At 37.9% G+C, this 27,009-nt stretch overlaps 1 protein-coding gene across 4 annotated transcripts; it reads right to left on the reverse strand.

The window, feature by feature from the left end:
* Positions 1–957: 957 nt before the first annotated feature.
* Prr11 (proline rich 11) lies at positions 958–26,787 on the reverse strand. Of its 4 annotated transcripts, none has more exons than XM_046423240.2 (11): positions 26,618–26,787; positions 20,995–21,067; positions 20,747–20,879; positions 18,051–18,207; positions 17,702–17,824; positions 13,244–13,501; positions 12,194–12,292; positions 11,731–11,843; positions 8,988–9,047; positions 8,809–8,905; positions 958–4,677 (listed from the first exon to the last, which is right to left on the reverse strand). In XM_046423240.2, exons 3-11 carry the CDS (start codon positions 20,872–20,874, stop codon positions 4,609–4,611), a joined length of 1,104 nt encoding a protein of 367 aa, XP_046279196.1. In that variant the 5' UTR covers positions 20,875–20,879; positions 20,995–21,067; positions 26,618–26,787; the 3' UTR covers positions 958–4,608. The 4 variants fall into 4 exon arrangements, with proteins under 4 accessions (XP_046279196.1, XP_046279195.1, XP_046279193.1 ...); XM_046423239.2 differs by having other exon boundaries at positions 20,991–21,067; XM_046423237.2 differs by having other exon boundaries at positions 20,986–21,067; positions 26,618–26,785.
* Positions 26,788–27,009: the final 222 nt, after the last annotated feature.

A 27,009-nucleotide genomic window follows, 5' to 3' on the forward strand; every position in this document is an offset into this window, starting at 1 on the left:
ATTCATAATAGTAAAAACTCTAAACAAGTCTAATGTTCATTAACAATAGAATAAATTAAATATTTTCAGGTAGCAAAATAAATGACTTCTAGCACTATAATGGTTATATGATTAATTTGTGTGTGTGTGCACATGTGGGTGGTATTGGGAATGAAACCCAGAGACTTATGAATGCAAGCACTCTACCACTGAGCTATATTCTCAGCCCCACTTTTTTTTAAAGAGAGAGAGAGAGAGAGAGAGAATTTCAATATTCATCCTCTAGCTATCGGCGGACACAACATCCCTATCTGCATGCGGTACTGAGGACCGAACCCGGGCCGCACCCATGCCAGGCGAGCGCGCCACCACTAGAGCCACATCCCCAGCCCCATAAATCTTAAGAATAAATGCTAATGAGCTATGCCTGGTGGTGCATGCTTGTAATCTCAACGACTCCATCTCAGGCTGAGGCAGGAGGTTCCCAAGTTCAAAACCAGTCTCAGCAATTAAGCAAGGTCCTGAACAACTTAGTGACACCCTATCTCAAAATACAAAAAGGGCTGGGGATATGGCTCAGTGGTTAAGCAACCGTGGGTTCAATTCCCAGGACTCTCCTGTCCCCTTCACCAAAAGAAAGAAAAAAAAATACTAATGAAAGAAGCCAGAAAGAAAACAATATTGTCATATCATTGATTTAAATGGAGTCCCAATCTAAGCAAAATAAACCATAGTATTTAGGGATGCATACTTAGAAAGTAAAAGCCAGGAACTACTCTTTGTAATTGCAGGTCAGTGGTTATCAGTGAGGAAAGGGATAACAGTAGGAGTGGGACACAGACAGCACTTCTAAAGATTTTTATAATGTCTAATTCTCAGTGTTTACAGAAGTTTTTGCTTTATAATTTGTTAATTTATGTATCTATGTTTTATTAACTTTATGTGTTATATTTCTAGTAAAAAAAAAAAGGTAAAAAGAAAAATACCAAAGGTTTTTATTGATTTTTATTTAAAAATATAACTAAATGCACCTTGGTTGTTTACATTCTCTACCATTCAGTGTCAAAATGAACATTGGAAGCATATGATAAGCAAAGTTTAATGAAGCCATATCATTTATATAAAACTCAAATAGTTACAATATAAAATCTGTCATAAAAATTACTAAAAGATGTGACATAGGGCATATTTTAATACTGGTACAATAGCAATAGCAGCTTTGCAAATGTTTATCTATTGATTTCTAATGCAGTTTTCTTATGAACTTTTATCCCACAAGAATAATCAAGTCACTTAGATACACTAATACAGTATATTGTAGTTTATTGGTACTATAAACATAAGTGCCCCATAAAATATTATGTTGTTAACAAATACTCAGCTACTTTTTTTCTCAGTCATCATTTTCTTTATTTATTTATACACTTTTTAATTGTAGATGGACATGATACCTTTATTTTACTTAACTTATTTATTTTATGTGCTGCTGAGAATCCAAACCAGTGCCTTACATATGCTAGGCAAGTGCTCTATCACTGAGCCACAACTCCCAGCCTTTGCTTAATTTCACACAATATAAAAGTCACTAACATATTTAGAAAAAAATAAAAAAAAAAAAACCTTTTACTCTTGGGGCTGGGGTTGTGGCTCAGCAGTAGAGCGCTCACCTAGCACGTGCGAAGCCTTGGGTTCGATCCTCAGCAGCACATAAAAATAAAAAAATAAAATAAAGGTATTGTGTCCAATTACAACTAAAAAATAAATTAAAAACAAACAAACAAACAAAAAAATTTTACTCTTGGAAGTCTAGGGGAGGAGGATTTCAAGTTCAAGTCAGTCTCAAGCAACATAGTGAGACCCTCAGTGACTCAACAAGACCCTGTCTCAAAATAAAAAATTAAAAAAAATAATGACTAAGGATGTAGCTCAGTGGTAAACCATGCTGGGTTCAATCACCATTACCAAAAAACAAAACAAAACCAAAAAAGTTTTCCTAGAAATAGCTATCTCTTTACTATCTGTTTTAATTTATAAATGTTCTTTAAACACAAATGTAGGTCTCATAAACAGAGAACTGCCTCTTAAGTGCTAAAAATTGTCCCCAGGTCAGCTTTCCAGTCTAGTGACTTTCTAACACTCTTATTTGGCATTTCAAAGCAATATTTTTCTGGGGAAATAGAGGCATTTCTGGGAAATTGCTAAATTATCTTTCTAGCCTAAGCTAACTTGAGGATATTTCAAGGATATCTTTTCCATAGCTGCTTACTGTCAGACTGGAAAGTTCAGAGAAGATCTGAAATCCTTGCTTCCTATGGATGAGGGGGATCTACAGAGGAGGATATCAGCATCAAAGGTATTCCTGGGGCTGCGGATGTAGCTCAGTGTAGAGTGCCTACCATGTATAAGACCCTGGGTTTGATCCCCAGAACAGGGGGAAGAAAAAAAAAAAAGCTAATCCTGTGCCTTTGTGCCTTTAGTCAAACCCACCATAATGAGAATTCTCTGTTCCATGATACTTAGCACATATGTGATGGGAATCCTGGCTGAAGCTACAGCAGACATATCTGGCAAACTGGGGGCTCCCAAATATACTCTACAACTTTGCATGGAAATGACTAATAAGATTGCTAAGTAAAATGTAAGATGCTCAATTAAATGTGAATTTTAGATAAATGATGAATAAAAAAAAAAAGTTTAGTTTTTCAGTGCTGTGGATTGAACCCAGGGCCTCACCTGGTTGCCTGGCAACCCTCTACTTCTGAACTACATTTCCAGCCCAGAGTTTCTTGCATTCCTCTTTGCCAAATCTGACAACTCTAAACTGGAAAGAAAGAAAGGAAAACAAAACAAAAACAAAAACAGTGGGATGTGCATTATTACTACTATTGAATACACAAACTAGTGAGGACAGGGAACCAGGGACAGGGACATCAAAGAATCCTTTGCAGGGTATTGTGGAAAGCTGAAGATTCACAGTGAAGTTTTCTTTCTTTCTTTTTTTTTTTATGTTGAAGTTTTCATGAAATTTTTATTTAGTTATATACATATGGGCTGGGGATATAGCTCAGTTGGTAGAGTGCTTGCCTCACATAAACAAGGCCCTGGGTTCAATCCCCAGCACCACACACACACACACACACACACCAAAAAAAAGTATAGTTATATACATAAGCAGACAGCAGATATAAAAGCAAGGAATAGAAGGACTGGGGATGTAGCTCAGTGGTAGACAACATGCTTAATAAATGTAAGATGCTGTGTTCAATCTCCAGCACCAAGAAAAGAAACAAAAACAAAAACAAAAATAAGGAATACCTCAGATTTCTGTGCGTTAGTTAGAACTACCTACCTAAGGTGCTATAAATGATACATTGTATTTTTAAAAAAATTTCTGTAGTTGTAGATAGACAGAATGCCTTTATTTTGTTTATTTTTATGCTCTGCCACTGAGCTACAGTCCCAGCCCTAATTTTATTTTATTTTATTTTTTTATGTTCTTGAACTGGGGATTGAATCCAAGAATGCTTTACCACGGGGCTACATCCTCAGTTCTTTTAATTTTTATTTTTTTTTATTTTGAGAGAGGGACTTGGTAAGTTGCAGAGGCTGCCTCAAACTTCAGCTCTCCTGCCTTAGCCTCCCAAAATGCTGGGATTATAGGTGTGTGCTATAAAGCCCAGTGGTACACTCTAATATTTAAGGTCACATTGGGTGTTTTGCTTCACATTCTTTTGGAAAATAGTTGTCTTTGGATGGGAGATGGTCTATTTTGTATCTGTAGAAATAAAATCTGGAGCTGGGCACAATGGCACATGCCTATAATTCCAGTGGTTTGGGAGCTTAAAGCAGAAAGTTTCCAAGTTCAAGGCCAGCCTCAGCAATTTAGTGACACCCTGTGTCAAAGTAGAAAATAAAAGGCTGGGGTTGTGGCTCAATGGTACAGCACTTGCATAGCATGTGTGAGGCACTGGGTTCCATCCCCAGCATCACATTTAAAAAAAAAACAAAAAACCTAAATAAACAAAATAAAGCTGTTGTGCCCCTTTACAACTAATATATATATTTTTAAAAAAATAGAAAATAAAAAGGACTAGGGATGTGGCTCAGTGGTTAAGCACCTCTGGGTTTAATCCCTGGTATCAAAAAAAAAAAAAAAAAAGAAGAAGAAGAAGAAGAAGAAGAAGAAAGAAACCCAGAAGGTTTTTTTTTTATAGATCAAGTTTATAGCAATAAATGTATGAACCTTACAGGCTGAAATAATTTTTAGTTGCCACAAATAAAGAAGATGAACAAGAACCATACTTATTTTCTTAATGTTATAACTAAAACTATACAGTATAAACTTGAGTTAACTAGTTAAATGTGAACAACCTCTCTAACCTAAATTGGGCAATTGCAGGATAAACACCATTTTGAAGACTGCATTTTCCCATCTGGTTCTAACCATCATGCAAACTAGGAAATATCCAAATACTTTATACCATTGTATGTGTAGTCTCCACACATACTGTAATTCTGAAAATGGAATTACATTAGTATATTTACACATACTTAACTACATTAAAAAAGATTTGGGTAATTTTATCTGTATACTTTATGGGTCACCACATGGAGTTGGCAGAGTTGGTATCAATTTTGTTCATCAAAGTTGCTTGTAGAAAGTGGCAGAGTTTGAGTCGGGCTTCTAGGGTGAGCCAGCTATAAAAAAAAAAAAAATTATAATGTGAATTATGTTCCTGTAGCCCAACACAACTCTTCTTCCTCATTAACAAAACCCTGTTTTATTGTTGTTTTGTTTGTTTGTTGTTGTTTTTGCAGGGCAGCATTACATCCAAATTCTAAAAACCAGTCTTTCCCAGCTTTTTGATATAACCATAAAAGTTCCTGGATGAGGCCTCTTCAAAGTGATGAGAATAGCTTAGTACACCTTTCTGATCTGGGCCTTTCTCCTTCTCTTGCCTGAAATGTGGACATGAGACTCTAGCCATTCTGAACCACAAGGATAAAAAACACACATTGGGCTGGGGATATAGCTTAGTTGGAAGAATGCTTGCCTTGCAAGCCTAAGGCCCTGGGTTCAATCCCCAGCACCACAAACAAACAAACAAACACCAAAACACACACATTAAGGATTGAAGAGCAGGGATGACATGATGAATCTGCTGTATTAAGTGTGGACTTCCTACTTCCCAAAAGAATACTAAGAAAAACAAACCCTTAAATGATTAAGCCACTGTGATCAAATTATTGTTACTGGTAGTCAAAAGCAAAACATAACTGATAGCGTTGCTTCAGAGTTAAAGGAAAAAGGAATCTAAGGGCTGGGTAGGAAAAGTCATTCTATGTTTTACAGTAATATTTATGAGGCATCTGCCTACTAAGTGGATTTTTTTTTTTTTTTTAATATTTATTTTTTAGTTATCGGCGGATACAACATCTTCGTTTTGTATGTGGTGCTGAGGATCGAACCCTGGCCGCATGCATGCCAGGCGAGCGCGCTACCGCTTGAGCCACATCCCCAGCCCCTAAGTGGATTTTTGGTAGCACTACATATGGCATAGGTCTTATCTGTGATTTTATTGTTGTTGCCTAATATATGAGTTTATTATTATTATATATTTTTGTTTCCATAGTTCCCAACATATTGTATTAGTTATTGGGTAAGGCAGAGGCATGAAGCATCCCATAACTAAACAGAGAAAGGAAGGGGTTAAGTCCTTTTCCCTTTGCCCCTTCCCCTCATAATGTATTTTTTTTATTTTTGAAAAATTATTTTATTTGTTCTTTTTAGATATACAGAATAGAGTATATTTTGACACATTATACATTCATGAAGTATAACTTAATTTTAATATTTTTCAGTAACAGGGATTGAACCCAGGGGCACTTAACCACTGAGCTACATCCCCAGCCCTTTATTATTTTTATATTTATCTATCTATTTATTTATTTATTTTTTGGTGGTGCTGGGGATTGAACATAGGGCCTTGTGCATGCAAGGCAAGCATTCTACCAACTGAGCTATATCCCCAGGCCCTATTATTTTTTATTTTGAGACAGGGTCTCACTGAGTTGCTTAGGGCCTTGCTAAGTTGCTAAGGCTGGCTTTGAACTTGTGATCCTCCTGTCCCACCTCCCCTCATAATTTTTGTTTTTGGTACCAAGGATTGAACTCAGGGGTACTCAACTACTGAGCCACATCCCCAGCCCTATTTTGTATTTTATTTAGAGGCAGGGTCTCACTGAGTTGCTTAGGGCCTCACTAAGTTGTTGAGGCTGGCTTTGAACTTATGATCCACTGCCTCAGCCTCCCGAGCTGCTGGGATTATAGTGGTGTGCCACTGCAGCTGGCTTTCCCTCATAATTTTTGAATGCTGTGATACGGGGTAGACCCCTACTGGATGCTCTACATGGAGAAGGGAATGTGGGCCACATCTCCAATGAAGGCCATGGAGTGCCCAGAAGAACTAAGTTGATTAGCAAGAGGTAAACCAATTGCTAGTTTTGCTCGTATTAAAAATAACAGCATGGGGGGCTGAGGCAGGAGGATCATGAGTTCAAAGCCAGCCTCAGAAAAAGTGAGGCCCTAAGCAACCTTGTCTCTAAATAAAATACAAAATAGGGCTGTGGATGTGGCTCAGTGGTGGAGTATCCCTGAGTTCAATCCCTGGTACCCAAAAAACAAAACAAAACAAAACAAACTTACAACTGGGCACAGTGGTGCACATCTGTAATCTCAGTGACTTGAGAGGCTAAGGTAGGAGGATTGCAAGTTCCAGGCCAGCTTGAGCAACTTAGCAAGGACCTAAGCAACTTAACAAGACCCTGTCTCAAAACAAAAAAATAAAAAGGGATGGGGGTTGTAGCTCATTGGTAAAAACGTCCCTGGGTTCAATACCCAGTACCAAAAACCAAAACAACAAAAACCAACTTATAAATGTCTAGATTTTGTATCTCATCTGATAATTGAAATATTTACAAAGTTTATTTTTACCAAAGAGATACAATTCATTATGATAAAGTATTACAGAATAAACTTTGTTTTATAACAATTGTCCCACAAAAGACACTGATTCTTTTTCTGTGTATGTGGTACTTGAAATCAAAACCAGGGCCTCATGCGTACAGTCAAGCACTTTACCAATGAGCTATATTCCCAGCCAAGGTACTGATTTTTTTTTTAAATATTTATTCTTAAGTTTTATGTGGTGCTGAGGATCGAACCCAGTGCCTCATGCATGCTAGGCAAGCACTCTATCACTGAGCCACAACCCCAGCCCAAGGCACTGATTTTTTTGTTTGTTTTTATTTTGGTGTGTGGGTCATACATATAGCTGACAAGGATGAAAACTGTCAAACCCTTATCTGTCAATCCTGCATGGTATGACTCCCATCTACATCTCCATTCTTGTCTTTTCCCAATTTTTCAGACTCTTTCCATGTGTTGTAGTCACAGTGGATAGTTTTTAGTTCCTTGGATAGGACATGATCCTGTCACCCATGGGACCCATATGCATGCAATTCTCTGAGCCCGGACCTTTCTCCTTTCTGACATTCATGGTAAGCCCACCCCTTCCTGGTTAATACTTCTGCATCCTTCAACTCTCACCTCAAGCATCATCACTTCCTAAGGAATCCTTCCTAGATCATCCATACTAGATCAGGTTCTTCTACTGGTTCCCACGGAACAAAGATCCTTTCTTTCATGACATTTACTGTTGTACACAATTATATAAATATGGAATTATTTGATTAATGTCTATTTTTTTCTCACTAGCCTGAAAACTCCAAGACAGCGAGTCTGTGTCTGCTTTTGCTTATCCTATCGCCCCAGTACTCCAGTACAGTGCTTGGCTTATAGAAAGTACCTGATACTTAGTAAAGAGCTGGTATAACCAGGCATTCATTGACAGAGTAGAAGATAAACCTGGCTACATCTCCCAGAATCTTTTTTCTTTTCATCCTCAAAGAATTTTATGCAGCTTAAATTTTAAAATGCTTAGCAAAGCATAAGATACCACAACAATTATCATTACTTTAGGGTTGGGGATATACCTTAGTGGTATAGCACTTGCCTAGCATGCTCAAGGTCCTGGGTTATATCCCTAGTATTGCAAAAAAGAAAAAGAAAGAAAGAAAAGAAAAAGAAATGTAAAAATGGTTCTTTAGGGACTGGGGATATGGCTCAGTGGTAGAGCACTTGCCTAGCATGTGTGAGGCACTGGGTTCAATTCTCAGCCCCTCATATAAATAAATAAGTTAAAATAAAGGTCCATCAACACCTTAAAAAATTTTTTTTAAATTAAAAAAAAGAGGTCCATCAACAACTAAAAATATATATATGTTAAAAAATTGTTGGGCTCAGCGGTATAGCGCTCACTTAGCATGTGTGAGGCCTGGGTTCGATCAGCAGCACCACATAAAAATAAATAAATGGGGGCTGGGGATGTGGCTCAAGCGGTAGCGCGCTCGCCTGGTGTGCCTGCGGCCCGGGTTCGATCCTCAGCACCACATACAAACAAAGATGTTGTGTCCGCCAAAAACTAAAATAAATAAATAAATATTTTAAAAAATTAAAAATAAATAAATAAATAAATAAATAAATAAATGAAAATACTGTGTCCAACTGCAACTAAAAAATAAATATTAAAAAAAAATAAAAAAATAAAAAGGGTACTTATATATTGTGATTATAAATGAATTATAATTATGATTATGATTATTAGTGCTGGGGATTGAACCCAGGGCCTCATGCATGCTAGGGAAGCAGTCTACCACTGAGCATAGTATATCCCCAGGTGTTTGTTATTTTTTTCCTTAAAGGCTTACCTGAAACTTTCTCCTCAATGCACGGGTCATCACTGGGGTCAGTCCAGTTCCTGTTTCCATATTTTCTTTATTGGTTAGAGGAGTTCCACCTGGGCTTCTACAAAGGTATTGAAAATATTAGGAGCTGTGCTTTATATACATTTTTCAAATGGATTTAGAAAGCATAAAGAATGCATTACCTCTCTACATCAACTTTTCTAAGCAGTTTCCGCAGATCTATCTGGCTTTTACCAGGAGTACTGATAAAATAAAGATATAAAACGTTAGAACTTGACAGATTTTATCACTTTTCCTAAAGCAAAGAAGAAATTTTTATAGGCAACCTAGAAAGGAGTTCTATTTACTACATTAAAAAACAGCAATACAGCTGGACATAGTGGCATGCTCCTGTAAACCCAACCGCTCAGGAAATTGAGGCTGGAGGATCACCAAATTTGAGGTCAGCCTCAGCAACTTAGTGAGACTCTGTCTCAAAACAAAAAAGAAAAATGATTGGGAATGTGTCTGAGTGGTTAAACACCCCTTGATTCAGTTCTCATTACGAAAAAACAACAAAAAACAGCAGTAGAGTCACACGCCTGTAATCCCAGCCACTTGGGAAGCTAAAACAGGAAGTTCAAGGACATACTGGATAATGTAAAGAGCAGCAAGGTCCTGGATTCAATCCCAAGTATCATAAAACAAAACAAAACAGCAGTATATGCTAATGACAGTGTAAGGTGATAACATGTAGCCATTTTAATAAGTAACACTTTTTTGGGGGTGAGGATAGGGGGCGGGTGGCAAGTACTGAGATTTGAACCCAGATCCTCATACATACTATTCAAGAGCTCTATCACTGAACTATAGCCCCACTTCCCAGTAATACTTCTTGACCCAGTAACTACATCTGTAAGAATCCATCCTAGGGAAAAATTCAACTATGCATACAAGTTATGGACAAAAATGTTCACTGAAGAATTAGAGAAATTAGAAAGCATAGTCAGAAGTGGTGATGCACACTTATAATACCTGATACTTGGGAGGTTGAGGCAGAAAGATTACAAGTTCAAGACCAGCCTAGGCAATTTAGCAAGATCCTATCTCAAAGGGGAAAAAAGTAAAAAGGAGTAGGGAAGTAGCTAAATAATAAAGTGCTTGCCTTACATGCATGAGGCCCTGGGTTCAATCCCCAGTACTGGCCAAAACCAAAACCAAACCAAAACAAAACAAAACAAAATAACCTCACAGGGCTGAGGTTGTGGCTCAGTGGTAGAGTGCTTGCCTAGCATGTGTGAGGCACTGGGTTCTATTCTCAGCACCACATATAAATTAATAAATAAAAATAAAGGTCCATTAACAACCAAAAATATTTTAAAAAAATAACCTCACAAACAACCTAAATGTCTTTAAACAAAGTTTTATGTATGAAATTTACATATAATGAACTACATAGTTTGAAGAAGTCAAAATGATATTTTAATATTATTTTTATTATTATTTGATTTTTTTTTTTTTTGTGGTACTGGGGATTGAACCCAGGGCCTTGCACATGCAAGGCAAGTACTCTATCACTGAGCTATATCCCTAGACCTTAAGCTACTTTTTAATAATATAACATCTTAAATGGGAAAAGCTGTAACTATATCTATAATATGATTATATTCAGTACACATACACATCCCTTTTTTGGGGGGCGGGGTACGGGGGCACTTAACCACTGAATCAAACCTCCAGCCTCCCCTCAATCCCCTCCCCTTTTTTAAAAAAATTCTGAGACAGGGGCCTCCTGTAATTGAATAGGGCCTCCCTAAATTGTTGGTGCTGGTCTCAAATTTGCAATTCTGTCTCAGACTCCTGAGTTACTAGGATTACAGGTGTGGGTCTCCTGTTTTCTTGATTCTAGATATGCTAATTTTTATATTTTATTATTTCTGAAATCAGTTTGTTTTAAAATTTCTTGATAGTTTTTCTGGGGATGGAACCTAGAACTTCACACATACTATACAAGTGCTTTACAACTAGCTACTTCCCCAACTCCCCAAATCTGTCATTAAATTAATGATATATCTTGTAATGGTATCTTGAAATGGAGGCAATAGAGTAGTGTATATCCAGAAAAAAAGACAAAAAAAAAAAAAAGGGACTTGGGTTGTGGCTCAGTGGTAGAGCACTTGTCTTGAATGTGTGAGGCACTAGGTTTGATTCTCAGCACCATATATAAATAAAAAATAAAAGTTTGTCAGCAACTAAAATGAATAAAATAAATAAAATTTATGGGGCTGGGGTTATGGCTCAGCGGTAGAGCGCTTGCCTCGCACATGCAAGATCCTGGATTTGATCCTCAGCACCACATATAAATAAACAGTTATTGTGTTCAACTACAACTACAAAAAAAAATTAAAAATAAATAAATAAAGACAAAAAAAGCGGGGGCTAGAATGATAAAACAGTATATTAGCATGTTAACAGCAACTATCTCCAATGATAGGATCATTAATAAGACAGGAGTTGAAAGACTCAAAGTGAGGTTTTTCCTGTGGTACAGTGCTTGCCTAGCATATGTGAGGCACTGGGTTCAATTATCAGCATCACATATAAACAAATAAATAAATAAATAAAAGGTCCATCAACAACTAAAAAATATTTTTAAAAAATCACTTTTAAGCCAAGAGTGGTGGCACATGCCTGTAATCCAGTGACTCAGGAAGCTGGGGCAGGAGGATTGCGAATTCAAGACCAGCCTTAGCCATTTACTGAGGCCCTAAGCAACTTAGCAAGACCCTGTCTCAGAATAAAAAAGAAGGGTTGAAGATGTGGCTCCGTGGTAAAGTGTCCCCTAGGTTTAATCCCCAGTACCTGCCTCCCCCACCAAAAAAAAAAAAAAAAAAAAATCACTTTTAAGTAGCCATAGAGTATGATGCTGTGTATGTAGTTCCTTACATTAGAACATTTGTAACTCGAGTTGATAATGCTTTGGAGTTCGGTTTCAGGGTAACACGCTGCAAGTCAGAGACAGTAACCAGTGGATTCCGTGTCTTTGGTGATGGTACAAGCTTTAATCATAAAATGAGACATTATTAAATACATATTTTCAAATGTAATTCAAAATGTAAACATGCTTAAACACCATTTATCTAAGTGCCAAGACATACCCACTTCTCTACTCAATTTTTATTCCAAAGCTTCAAAGTATGTCTTTACCTCTTCGGATTAATGGTTGGTGATAAAACTGTCTAATTAAATAAATTTGAGATCTATACATTTTGTTTAGGATTCAAATCTACTAAAACAGCACATATTTAATTTGGAATAACTTCTACAGATAGGGCACATGATTATTTTCCATACAGGGACAACCAGGTTGAAAGGAGAAAGACCATGTATATGGTCAACGCTACTTTACCTTCTTCCTTTCATCAATATTCTGTGTCTTCTTTAATTTCACAGTCAGAAGATCTTTAACTGTTATCTGCAAAGGTCCATCTTTTTTTAATGGTCCAGTCTTTAAATACATGAAGATAGAATTTAAATTAGAATCAGAATATCTAGTGAAATGTAAATTCAAATCCAGATTTCAAAGATTCAGAGTTAAGCCCAGCACTGTGGTACACGTTTTTACTTCCGGAGACTCCAAAGGCTAAGGCAGAAGGACTGCAATTTGAGGCAAACCCCAGCAACTTAGCAGGGCCCTAAACAACTTAGGGAGACCCTGTCTCAAAATAAAATAAATAAATAAATCAAAAGGGCTGAGGATGTAGCTCAGTATCAAAAAGAAAAAATAAAACAATTAAAAGTTACCTCTCATTTACCCTAGGAACCTATCAAATTCTTTCCACGTAAGCAAGAATGATCCTATTTTCAGTACTTAAGGATGCTAATTTGAAAAATATTCATAGAAGTGTAAGGCATTAGCCAGATGTGGTGGTATACACCTATAATCCCAGCTTTTCTGGAGGCTGAGACAGCAGGATCACAAGTTTGAGATCACTCTTGGCAACTTGGTGAGAAATTGTCTCAAAATAAAATAATTTTAAAAAAGGCTGAGGCTGAGGCTGGGGTTGTGACTCAGTGCTGGCCTAGCACCTGTGAGGCACTGGGTTTGATCCTCAGCACCACATAAAAATAAATAAATAACATAAAAGTATTGAGTCCATCTACAACTAAAAAAAAAATATTGGAAAAAAAATTCATTAGCTGGCATGATGGTGGGTAGTCCCAGCTACTCAAAAGGTTTGAGGCAAAATTGCTTGAGTCCATAAGTTCAAGACCAGTTTGGTCAACACAGTAAGACCCAGTCTCCAAAACAAATAAACTATTTAACATAGTGAAGATATGGAGTCAGAACAACTATAACCTTCGGTTTAAGCATTTAGCTCAGCCTTAAAAGGCCATGGAGGCTTTACTCCTATATTACATGCTGACCAAAACTCACCATGACTAGATTACTTCCTACCTGAAGTGCTTGAGTGAGGCCAGATTTTCTGAGCAGCAAAGGTGCTAGTGGGGGTGGTGGAGGAGGCAGAGGAGGAGGTGGAGGAGGAGGAGGTAGAGGTGGAGGTGGAGGAGGATGGCTGGCCAGCTGTGGTAGTGTGGAAGGAGGTACAGCTGGGGATTCCTCCAAGGTGATTACATCACTGGCAGGCTCCTTTGTAAGTTTACCACTCCTGTAACATGTTTGACCACAGCTTGGACAAGAATTTTCTGAGACAATCTGGAAGAAGACGTTACATTTTGCAAATGAATAATACATTAATTTGATTCTTGTGGCAGAAAGTCATTAAAATAATAGCTAATAAATAACGAATGCTTTCTCAATGTACCATGCAGTTTATAATATTTTCTCAATTGTCATAACTTTCTTCATTTCACTTCTTCATTCATTTTGTATGTGATATTTGCTAGGCACTGAGTATGGTGGGAGCCCTGTCTGTGACCTCGCAGACAGACATTAAACGTTCACAGACACACTTGAAACCATACAAAATAACACTTAAAGGAAGAACAATGAAGTGTGCTCTGAGATTGAACAGCTAGTCTTGGGGAATGATAATTAGTCACCAAAGAATGAATTAAGACTTTCCAGATGGAGGGAGATGATGGGGGGAGTTCATCCCAGAGAGGAAAATACTTAATCAGAAGAATATAGTACATTCAAAGTACTGGTAAATAGGGTAAAAGGCGCTGAGCATGGTGGCACACGCCTGTATCCCAGAGGCTCAGGAGGCTGAGGCAGGTGGATCGCGAGTGCAAAGCCAGCCTCAGCAACCATGATACCCTAAGCAACTCAGTGATACCCTGTCTTTAAAATAAAACACAAAAAAGGACTGGGGAAGGGCTGGGGCTGTAGCTTAGAGATAGAGCGTTTGCCCACCACGTGCAAGGCCCTGGGTTCGACCCTCAGCACCACATAAAAAATAAATAAAATAAAGGTATTGTGTCCAACTACAACTAAAAAACAAATATTTAAAAAAAAGAAAAATGGCTGGGGATGTAGCTCAGTGGTTGAGTGCCCCGAGTTCAATCCCCAGTACTCGTCCCCCCCCCCCCTGCAAAAAAAAAAAGGGTGATAAAAGGCTGGAATATGACTGTTTTGGGTTGAATTATGGACCAAAATTCATGTGGAGGTCTTAAAATCTAGTACTATAAAATGTGATTTATTTGGAGATATGGCTTTCAAAGAGATGGTGGTAGGAATGGGAAAGATATTGAACAATCATAACTTTCTTATGTTCATATATGGACACACAAACCACTGTAACTCCACCTCATGTACAGCTGTAAAAATGGGAAGTTATGTTCCGTGTATGTACGATATGTCAAAATACACTCTACCATCGTGTGTAACTAAAAAGGACAAATAAAAAATTAAAAAAAAAGAGGTAGTGAAATTAAAAATGAGACATTTAGGGTGAATCTTAATCCTATGTAACAGTTATTCCTAGGACAAAAGGAAATGACACCTGAAATGTACTCAGACAGGAAAGATCATGTGAGAACACAGTGAAAGGCAGTCATCTGTAAGACAACAGAGGTTCTTCAGAAGAAAACCTTGCTGACCCCTTGATCTCATACTTCTTGCTTCCAGAACTGTGAGAAAACAAATTTCTGTTGTATAAACGATCTGTGGTATCTTACTATGCCAACCCTAGCAAATAACAAATAACAATGACCCTATTAAGTAAGGTGATATATTAATTTTTTGTGGCTACTATAAATTACCACAAACTTGGTGGCTTAAAACAATCAAACTCTATTTTCTCACAATGCTGCAGGCTGGAAGTCTGAAATCAAAAGGGTCAACTGAGCTGTGCTCCCTCTCAAGGCTCTAAAGAACCCCTTCCTTGCCTTTTCCAGTTAAAGGCAGCTGTCAATATTCTTTGGCTTGTCACAGCAATACTCCAATCTCTTGTTTCTATGGTCACCTGCTTGTCTCTGTGTGAATTCTCTTGTGTATCTCTCTTTCAAGGACAGTTATCATTAGATTTAGGGTCCACCCAGATAATTCAGGAATGTCTCATCTTAAAATCCTTTTTCCCAAATAAGGTAATATTTATAGGTTCTGGGAATTAGGACCTGAACATTATCTTTTTGGAGGTCATCATCCACTTAGCTCCCTACAAATTGTATGATTCCAATGTTACAGATGAGGAAACTTTGCCTTTCCCTCCTTTGGCTAGTTCACCTTGAGGTGTAAATTCTGGGGAGCAGAGGTGGAATCCCAGAAGCTTCTTTCCAGATCAACGAGCACAATGTTGAATCACTGAGAACAGAGGTGTCACTTAGGGGGATTTGGAATGGATATTTATAGTTTATTTTTTTCTGCATGCATCAGTCAGGAAATTCAAAACCACTCTTGAGTATTTATAAGAGAGATTTGGGGTGTAGCTTAGTGATAGAGAGCTTGCTTAGCATGCACAAGACCCTGGTTTAGGTCCTAGCACCACAGTGGAAAAAAAAAAAAATTAAAAGTTCTGAACCACTTCACATCCTAGTCACCAGCAGCAAACTGCTCTGATATAAAATCAGGAAGTTATAAAATCAGAGGAATTCAAAACAACAAAGTTACTTCTAGAACCAAAAGCTCAATTGGTCAATTAATTTTATTTTATGTTTTAGAAATTCTTTTCTACGTTTGTTGTTAAATAGGGGTTACATACACAGAGCACAAAACTCAGAAGATGCAAGAGTATACAGTGAAAAAGAAAGGCCTTTCCTATCTTTGACTCAGCTACCAAATTGTCCCTCTACAAAAACAAACACCACTACCAATTTCTTTTTTTTTTTTTTTTTTCTTTTGGGTTCGGAGGATTGAACTCAGGGGCACTCAAATACTGAGCCACACCCCCAGCCCTATTTTATATTTTATTTAGAGACAGGGTCTCACTGAGTTGCTTAGCACCTCGCTTTTTTGCTGAGGCTGGCTTTCAATTCATGATCATCCTGCCTCAGCCTCCTGAGCTTTTGGGATTATAGATGTGTGCAACTGCACTTAGCACCCATTTCTTGTATAATGGGGTGGAATAATTCTCTGTTTGCTCCTTCACTTTTTCTGGGACCTGAGAGACTTTACAATATAGACCATCTCAGTGATCCCTGACCATGGAGCTTTGTAGCTAAAAATCAGAGTAAGGGAGACAGGTTCTACAGGGGCTTTCTTTAGGCTGCTTGGGTGTTTCAAGGGAAGCTTCTACTCCTGCCAAAGAGCCCTTTAGGGTCTCCAAGTTCTGATAAACTGTTATTCCTCCCAATCCTTCCAGAGTGGGAAGGAAACTCCGCTCTTGCAAGCCTCACAATACTACCTGATCCTTTGTTTTTCTACGTCCTGCTCATACCTTATCTTAAACTTCAGATTCTCTTAATTTGAGTATATAATTTGTTTTCTACTAGGTCAAAAGCAGGGCCTAACACATGCTAGGCTAGCACTCTACAATTGAGTTATATCCCAGCTCAAAACAGTCTTTACATACATGTATAGATATATAAGTATGTATATAATTCATATATATATACTTCCATGTATAATTAGACATATATTTTATAAGGACATTTTGATTAATTTTAACTTTTTTCCTTATTTATTTTTTGAGATGGTGGTCACACTATGTTGCCCAGGCTGCCCTTGAACTTTTAAGCTCAAGCTGCCCGGGCCTCCCTAGCAGCTGGGACTGTAGGTATTTGCTACCATGCCCCACCAAAAAAGTATATATATTTTAATCATTCATGGAAGCATCCTATAAACACTGTTTTGCATATACTTCTACATTTATTTTAATGTTGTATTCTTTGTGTATATGGGGAGGGGGACACTTGGGATTGAACTTGGGGGTCATACATGCTAGAAAAGTGCTCTGCCATTAAGCTACATTCCCAATTATAATGCCATATTCTTTTTTCTTCCACACAATAATGGGAATTGAACTCAGAAGCACTCTGCTACTGAGCAACATCCCCAGTCCATCTTTTAATTTTATATTTTGAGACAGGGTTTTTCTTAATTGCTTTGGGGTCACTAAGTTGCTGAGGCTGGCCTCAAACTTGTGATCCTTCTGCCTCAGCTTCCTGAGTAGCTGGGAGTACAGGTGTGCATCAACACACCCCCTACCGTTTTGTTTTTTGTGTTTGTTTTGCACATTTGATAGGGTAAAAATGTTACGCACTGAAGTTTAGTTTGCATTTATGTTTTGTGTGTGTGGCAGAGACTGCAAAATGCCTCCCAATATACATTTTTGTCTTCTTCCTTAGTAATAGTACCCCATTAGGCATTTTGTGCCTGATATTTGAGATAATCATAGATCTCATAGTCAGAACATTTTTCATATTAGAATAGTCTGTTCATAAAGACTAAAATCATAAAGACATAAAATCCCTCCTTACCTAATTCCGAATTTGTCTTTTATTTGATAATACCAACCTTCAATGTTTCTTGGAGCTTGCATAATTCATTCTGCAAAATGCAAAATTGTTGTTTTAGACTGTAAAGTTCTCGGTGGCAGATTCGGGATGGAAAGATGGTATCTTTCAATACTTCTAAACCCTGAAATTCATAAGTAAAGAATCCTGAATCTTATGAGCAATATAATAAAGAGGGGAAAAAAGGAAACAGAAAGTTGTTTAATATATGTCATACAGAAGCAAAGGCAATCATGATCCCCATAAACTCATCTTATTTGAGCTTCATCTGAGTGTTGAGCTGACCTAAGCACATACCCATATGAATACAAACACCAAATGTGTTGAAAACAGGTATGTCAAACCCATACCTGGGCTACACAGTTCTGGCACCAGCTGTATATAGACCACACACTATTTTTCCAAAGCTTTATTGCATCTTTGATGTTGGGAAGTTTGAAGTTCCAAAATGGTCTTAGCCAGTTTCTACTATGGGGAATGGGTACATCTGTTGAAGAAATAATCACTCTGCAAGAAAAACAAAATCAAACAAACAAATAAAAATAAAAGTTAAGTTGGAATAATAGCCTCTAATTAAACAAGAAACTGGTTTTATTTATTTTTTATCATATATATATATATATATATATATATATATATATATATATATATATATATTTTTTAGCACTGGGAATTGAACCCAGGGATTCCTGACTAATAAGTATGCAATCTACCACTGAGCTACATACCCAGCCTTAAGAAGCAGGTTTTATAATGTGACTCAGGAGGAGGGACTTTCTACAGCCAAACTTTTCAGTAAATTCTAGAATTTAGGGATTCACTCATTTACTACATTTTTATTAAATATTTACTATATTATAGTCACTGGAGATTCAGTAATGGACAGTATAGATTAAAAATTCCGGGCTGGGGTTGTAGCTCAGCAGTAGAGCGCTCGCCTATCATGTATGAGGCCTTGGGTTTGATCCTCAGCACCACATAAAAATAAATTAAATTAAATAAAGGTATTGTGTCCAACTACACCTAAAAAATAAATATTAAAACCCCACAAACAAATAAACAAAATCCCTATGCTGTCATGGAGTTTATGTGTCATGGGAGAAGAAAGGTAAAAATAAATAAGCAACTAAACAAATAAATAATAAATATATATAAGGAGACAAAATAAAGCAAAAGGGGAAAATGTGAAATGATGGGTGGGGTTTGAGGTAGAAAAGTCAGTGATAATCTTAGTGAGAAGGAGACTTGGGGGAAAAAATGAAGTCAGGAAGCTAGCAATCAAATATTTGAGAGAAGAGCAATCTAGAGAAAGTCAAAAGTAAGTGCAAAGGCCCTGAAGTAGAAGCTCACCTGAAGTGTTCAAGGAATAGCAAGGAGGCCAGAATGACCAGGGTAGATAGACTGAGAGGGAAGGGATTGGGAAATAAGGTCAGAGTCAGATCACATAAGCATTGTGAGTCATATAACAGATTTTAATTTTTACTCTGAGAAAGTAAGACATTGGAGAGTTTTCTTTCATGTTTTATGCTTTTAGTGTTGTATCTAAAACATAATTCCAAAACCCAAGGTATATTTTAGTATTTTTCCTTCTTTTTTTTTTTGGGGGGGGGGGTACTGGGGATTGACTCCAGGGGTCTTGCTAAGTTGTTTAGGGTCACACTAAATTTCTGAGGCTGGACTTGAACTTAGGATCCTCTTGACTCAGCTGCCGAGTTTCTGGGATTACAGGCATGCGCCACTGCACCCAGCTATTTTAGTAAAATTTTAATGGAATAAACAAGTTCAAGTTAGCAATACAGATAAAATTTTTGTTACAAAATAAAAATTTTTCAGATTCAAAATGCAAAAAGATACATTTGACTCTGTTGACAGTAATACTTAATCAGCTTAGTTATATGCATTTAAAAAATTATAAATCTGAAGCAGGGTGCAGTGGCCCACACCTGTAATCCCAGCAGCTCTAGAGGCAGAGGCAGGAGGATCGTGAGATCAAAGCCATCCTCAGCAATGGTGAGGCACTAAGCAACTCAGTGAGATTCTGTCTATAAATAAATATGAAATAGGGCTGAGATGTGGCTCAGTGGTTGAGAGCACCTGAGTTCATTCCCTGGGACCAAAAACAACAAAAAAAGTTGAATATTTTATATAACAAGTGAAAAAGAATTCCCTAAGCACATATACATATGAAAAAATAAACTGACTGGAGAAAGCTTTTACTTTCATTGGAGACTTTAAAACAGAGAAGCAATATGACATGCATGATTTTAACAGGCCCAAGCCAGCCTCTGCATTGAACATGCATTGCAGAAGGGACAAGAGCAAAAATAGAGAAATCAGTTAGGAGATTTACAATATTCAGGAGAGATGGAAAAGAGTCAAACATGGTATCACTGCAGTTATTACTTTATGAAGGTCTGCTTTCAAAAATCTTCTATAAAGAAAGGTATAGGACTGGCAGTGTAACCTCAGTGGTAGAATGTGTGCATATGCAAGGCCCTGGGATCAATTCCCAGCAGTACCAAAAATAAAATAAAAGAGAGTCACAACAAGAAAGAGTATAACTTATAATGTATAAGTTACTGTGAAAAACAGTACCCTACAATTCCTAAAACTCATATTATTTTTTTTTTAAGAGGACATGAGTTCCAGAAAACAAATGATCAAACTTTAGCAAAACTAAGATATAGATTCTTGTCCTATGGCCCCCTTTCATCACTTAGTTCACTTGGAAAAGAGAATATAGTTACCGTGCATTTGGACACAATTTCTTCTGATTCTCATTTCACTTGAAAGTGAGAACTGTGGTTGTCATGCAAAATTCAGATGTCCAGTTAAAATTTAATTTAATTTCAGATGAAGCATGAATAATTTAATAAAAGTAAATTCTAAATGTTACATGGGACACACTTTTGCCAAAAATTATTCACTGTTCAGCTGAAATACAAATGACTTCATATTCTATATTTTTGTTTGTTAAATCTGGTACCTGTACCTTAAACTGATCAGATGTCTCTTAATATTTTTTCTGTTCCACATTATGTCTTACCTTTCTGGTGAGGGTAGTGGAGGGGGAGGTGTAGGTAGCTTGGACTGGGAGTGAGAGGCTTCTTTTTTCTTAAATAATCTTTTGGCTTTGGCTTTTAGCTTTCTTCTTCGTTGTTTGAACTTGGGCATAATTTCTGCAGAGAAATTTTTAAAAACATTTTTTATTGAAGAATAACACATACATATAGAAAGCACACCAACCTTAAGTATGTACTTCAATGAATTACCATTACAGCAAACCTTACACACTCTTGAATCTGTTATCAGGATCCTCGGCTCGAGGCCTGACTTGATCCAATAACCCAGGTCTGGTCACTTGTCCCTAAAACCAAACAGAAAAGGTAAAGGTGAAAAGCACGAAAGAACTTTAATTAGTGTAACTGTAGTAGCTACAGATTATTTTCTTTCTTTTTTTTCCTACCTCTTGGTTAATAAATCATAGCTGGGACTGGTGGTACAAACCTGTAATTCCATCTCTGCTGGAGGCTGAGACAGAAAGATTTCAAGTTTGAGGCCAGCATGGGGAATTTAGCAAGACTGTGTCTCAAAATAAAATAAAAATTGCTGGGGATGTAGCCTGGTAGAAAAGTACTTGCCCACCATGTGTGAGCCTCTGAATTCAATCCCCAGCACTGGGGGGATAAAAAAGGAAAAAAGAAAGGCTGCATCTGGAGAGACTTTGACTTTGGCATTATATTGTTTTCTACATTTATTTTACTTATGTTGCTTTGTGTACCTTTTCTTTATAACAGAGAAAATGGCTATAATTGAATTGAGGTTAAACATTGAAAGAATATAAGTTTCTTTATCAGCAACGTTTACTGCACATCCACTATGATCATAGGCAGAGTTGGTTGTGTGAGGAGAAAACACTGTTAACTGAATGTCCCTTTATTTTTTAGCACCCTCACATACATATTCTCAGTCAATCTTCACTATCCTGCAAAGTATCCCTGACAAAGAGGATTTTTATTCCCATTTTATACAGGAATAAACTGATGATTGGAAAGATTAGATGATATGCCCAAGGTTAATTGAATAAAGTATAAAGTCTGGATCTGTAAGTCTTCAAAGACCATGTTTTTTCTAGCAGCCTATGGTATAATAGTAGCTTATAATGAAATAACAATTATCCCAAATCTAAAAGTGTTTAAAAACAATTTATTCTGAAGCATTTAAAATATCACCTAGCACACTTATATTTTAATCCATATTCTTTACTTAAGAATTAAGTCTGAGCAAGTTTGATCTGAGGCTCCAGAGGGCCTTTGCTGGTTTTAGTTGTTGTTACCTGAGGAACAAAGATGTTTTATTCAAGTAGCAGAAAGGAAAACTGTCTGAAGGCCTGGGCCTCTTTCCCTTCAAACTTACATTTGAATAGGAACAATAAGCCTTTAAAATACACATTCATTCCACTTCTGTTCACTCAGTAACCTTTCAGCACTTGGTATGCAGCTCTACACTTGCTCAGCTCTCAGATTCCACTGGCTAAAGAACCTCCTCCCACCCTGCTGTGGATTATAAAAACCAAGATGTGCTTTGGTTGCAACAGCTTTGGACTTACAGAGGCTATCCCTAATGACAAAGAGTGATGTATCAACAGCTCTCTAGAAGTGGCTGGATTAATTGTCAGGCTCCAAATTAACAGAATGCTTTTCTTAATTGTTCTTAGAGGCTTGAGGGGAAAAACAAAACAAAACAAAACACCAAAACATAGTTGGCTGGCTTCTTATTTATTTATTCACATATTTTTGCAGTAGTAGGCTTGAACGTGGGGTGCTCTACCACTGAGAGCTACATCTCTAGCCCTTTTCATTCTTTTTTTTTTGTGATGGAGGTGGGTACTGGGGATTGAACTCAGGGGCACTCAACCACTGAGTCACATCCCCAGCCCTATTTTGTATTTTATTTAGAGACAGGGTCTCACTGAGTTGCTATTGCTGAGGCTGGCTTTGCCTCCTGAGCTGCTGGGATTATAGGTGTGGGCCACTGTGCCCAGCTCTCCAGCCCTTTGAAAAAATTTTTATTTTGAGACAGGGTCTCCTTAAGTTTTTGAGGTTGGTCTTGAATTTCAGATCCTGCTGCCTCAGGCTCCCAAGTTGCTGGGATTACTGGCATGTGTCACCATGACTGGTGACTTCACCTTTTTATTTTTTATTTTTGTGTTGCTGGGGATTGAACCCAGGACCTTGTGCATGCGAATCAAGCACTCTACCAACTAAGCTATATTCCCAGCCCTATTATATCACTTTTTTTCCCTGTTGAAATAATAAAAGAAGACTTAGCAGCGATTAATAAATAAAAGGGATGTCTTTTTTAAATTCAAAATAAAGCACAGATCTGGGCTGGGGATTGAATCCACAGCTTTGAGCATGCTAGGCAAGAGGTCTACCACTGAACCATATCCCAGGTATACAAAGATATTTTGAATGAAGAAGATACTTAGGAGATCCTCCCAGAAAGTAGTAATTTTGTGTTTGGGGGAGAAAAAACGGTTAAATCTCATCAAATCCATGTGCAGTGCCATTTATGGAGAAATTTCATGGGAAACTATCACAGTCCACTGTTGGGATCCCCAGAATCTGAGATTTCCATGGCACCTTTCATTTCCTTGGATTCTATCTGCCTCTCCATAGCCCTTCCCCATTGCTTTACCTTTATGTTTTGTTAGGGATCAAAAAGGATAGAACCAGCCTCTTGTCCTTTTTTCCTATATTACCAATACTTAAATTATGAAAATAGACTTAAAATTTTTCTTCCCCTGGTGGTGGTGCTGGGGAATCAAACTCAGAGTCTTGCCCATGCTACATCCCAGTCCTGAAAACAGACTTTAGAAAGGAACTGGACTTTCTAGCTATACTTGGTGGATTGATTTTGACAAAGATTCTGTGCTTGATCAGGCTCCTGAAGCTTCTTCTAAACCCGTCTTTGTACTTACAAAATTTGGTTTTAGCTTTTAGCAAAAAACTCTGCCAAATCAGTTTAGCAAGAACTACCACCCTCACCCCCCCAAAACAACAAAACATTATAAGGTTCCTCATCTTCCTCCATTACTTAGGTTTCTCTGATCACCCTGGTCTGTCTAGCATGAATCTTACTTAATCTGTTTAGGCAGAATCCCCCTTACCTCTTAGTAATTTTCCATCCATTGACTTTGTTCTTTGCCCATAAATTATATTTGCCTATATTATATTTGGAGTTGAGCCCAATCTCTCTCTCCTCACTCAAAATCCCACCCAGTGGGGGGAATCCCACTGCAGTGGTCCCTATACCTATTGCAATGGTCCTGAAAAAAGTCTTCCTCAGTGTGTTTTATAACAAGTATAACTGTAAGTTTTCTTTCTTTAACAATTCTAGGGACTGGGGGTATTACTCAGTAGTAGGGTGCTTGCTTAGCATGTGGAAGGTCATAGGTTTGATCCTTAGTAACATACACACATAATGTGTGTGTGTGTATACATATATATATACACACACACACACACACATATAATGTCATATATATATTAATATATTATATATAAATTATATATGATGGATATAGAAAATGACAAACCCCAAATAGTGTGGCCTGGGGAGAGGGAGTGAAAAAGAAGGCAATACATTGATCCTTTCCCAATACATTCTTTCCCAGTAACAAGACAGGCCTTGGGGAGGAGATATCTATCAAATCTGGAAGGACAGTCTGTGGGAAGAGGTCAAAAACATTGATCCTTCCCCAAACAAATCCATTTCCAGATGCTGACCACTGACCCCAGACCCTCCATCTGGCCCAGTAAAGACAAATCCAGAATATTGACCACTGCCCCCAGAACTGCCCCCGCCATCTCGCCCAGTAAAACAGACCCTAAATTCCTGAGTTAAGTCAATTCTCAGTGTGACCTATGTAAGTATGGACTCCCTCTTTGGCCAGTGGCTCATTTTCCACCAGGAAAGTAGGCCCATTAGAGGTGTGACTCCATTACCGAATAAAGGCTTTTGCTGATCTGTGAAGTTTGTGACTGGCTCGGTCCTTTTGTGCCAACATTATATATATAAATTCCTTAGCACATCTTTCAAAGCTGTTCACAACTTAGTGCTCTGCAGCCTCATTTCTTCTAGTGACAACTAGTTTGTACTTAGGTTTATTAAATACCAAATACTGTCTATAATGTAACCAGTCTTTCCCCTTGTTTGGGGTATCCTTTTCTAAGTCATCGTAAACCTAATTTTCAAAACTTTTGTTACTTTTATCTTATAGACATTAGTTGAGTGTTGAAAATTCATCAGGTAGCCAGGCACGGTGGCACACACCTATAATCTTAGCAACTCAGGAGGTTGAGGCAGGAAGATTACCAGTTCAAACCCAGCCTCAGCAACTTTGCAAAGCCCTAAGCAACTTAGTGAGAACCTGTTTCTAAAAAAAATTAAATAAAAAGGACTGAGGATGTGACTCAATGGTAAAGCACACCTAAATTAAATCTCCATTACCAAACAATTAAAAATTAAAACAAAATCCATCAGATATTCTGCTAGGTGCTGTCATACAATCATGTGTAAGACCAAAATAGTTTCTGTTCTTATAAATTTATAGTGGTTGAAATGTTATCGCTTTTGTGCTTTTATAGCACTGTATTATTATTTTTAAATTTTTTTTAGTTGTAGTTGGACAGGATACCTTTATTTAATTTATTTATTTGTATGTGGTGATGAAGATTGAGCCCAGCACCTTGCGTATGCTAGGCAAGCTCTCTACTGCTGAGCCACAACCCCAGCCCTATAAGACTTTATATACACCTTTACAATCTTCTCTAGCTGTTGGCAGGCAATGCTGCTCCTGTTAAAATTCCATCAGGTGATATGAAAAGTTCTTTGGTCATGGAGCATGTCCAAGGTTGTGGCAGCAACGGAAATCACAGTTACATTTCATTACCATGTTCTTATTTTTATGGAGGCCTCTTATCCCTCATTAATGGTCTTCAGACGATTTAGTTTCTATTACCAGTTCGATTAGTTCATCTTGAAAACCACAGCACTATTTTTGACACTTACTGATATTGATTTTACGTTTTATGTTATGTAGCATTGCTTTTTAAATTTCTGTCTGGTTTCTCGAGAGGGATCGCAGGACTCTAAAGTCTCCTTCAGCACGGTATTTGGCATATAGTAATAAGCGCACACTTAAAATTGACACAGAATGTTCGATAGCATTAAGCGTGTATCAAGGGGCCCGGCGCAGTGTCTTACTCCTGTAACCTCAGCCGCTAGGGTCGGGGAGGCAGGAGAATCGCGAGTTCAAAGCCAGCGCTAAGCAATTCAGTGAGACCATGTCTCTAATAAAATACAAAATAGGGCTGGGGATGTGGTTCAGTGGTCGAGTGCCCCTGAGTTCAATCCCTGGTACCCCCTCGCCCAGCCAAAATAAAAAATAAGAGTGTGTCAAGGACCATTGGAATACTCTTAGCCAAGAAATATACCTTCTCAAACTTTAATGTATATAGGAATCACGGGAGTGATCGTGGATCTTATTGCAATTCATATTCTAACTCAGAAAGTATGGGTGGAGCCCTTTGCGTTTCTAATAAGGGGCCAAATCATGTCAATTTCGCTGGCCCGTGAACCCGTTTTGAGTAGCAAAGATATAAAGGAACGAGCAAAAGGAAGTCAGATGCTTCATTCCAAAACATATTTTTCAGAGTGTTAATAGAAGTACCGCTCGGATGGAGCCAAGCCGAGAACCTCTTCCCAAACCGCAAATCTCCCTTTTTCTGCTTCTCCCTTCCTACTCCAGCCAGTCCCCTCCTCCTTTACCCATAAAAACACAAGCAGCAACAGGTCCAATCACGGAAGATCCGAGCCCAGGTAACACAGAAAGAATTGTCCCTGCACTTACTAGTCTAAGAGCCTGGGGATTAGATGGAGTCCGGGCAGTGGCTTCTTCCACGCCATAAAGAAAAATTCAAAATTAAATCTTCGTCACGGAGGGACCAATCGTAGACGTGGCTTCCCCACGATTCGCTTTCCAGGTAGCGTAGGAACACAGCCTGGCTTATGATTGGCTGAGATAGAATTACTCTCCGACCAATCGGGCATGAGGCGCTTTTAGTATGAATAAGGAGAAGGCGGGAGAGGAAAGAGGGTGTGTCGCGTCCCCTATGCTGTCGGTGGAAGCTTCTGTGTAATTGGTTGGTTCTTCTTGTGATTTCACCAATCGAAAGCTCTTCTCTGCTGAGCCCTAACTATGAAATTGAAAGCAGAGAGATAGGGTAGCCAATGGAAAAAAAA

Source organism: Marmota monax, unplaced genomic scaffold (assembly GCF_021218885.2).
Source record: "Marmota monax isolate L192 unplaced genomic scaffold, Marmota_monax_Labrador192_F-V1.1 WCK01_AAM20220418_F8-fsc00171, whole genome shotgun sequence".
In the NCBI taxonomy this organism is placed as follows: domain Eukaryota; kingdom Metazoa; phylum Chordata; class Mammalia; order Rodentia; family Sciuridae; genus Marmota; species Marmota monax.

Bases quoted from the DNA above. Each gene is read 5' to 3' on its own strand.
- Prr11 (XM_046423240.2), bottom strand. From the start codon at position 20,874: ATGCCCAAGTTCAAACAACGAAGAAGAAAGCTAAAAGCCAAAGCCAAA. The intron at 18,208-20,746 runs GTAAGACATAAT...TTTTTCTTGCAG, and splicing joins CCACTACCCTCACCAGAAAG to AGTGATTATTTCTTCAACAG. The intron at 9,048-11,730 runs GTAAGGAACTAC...TTATTTTATCAG, and splicing joins CGAGTTACAAATGTTCTAAT to TACTCCTGGTAAAAGCCAGA.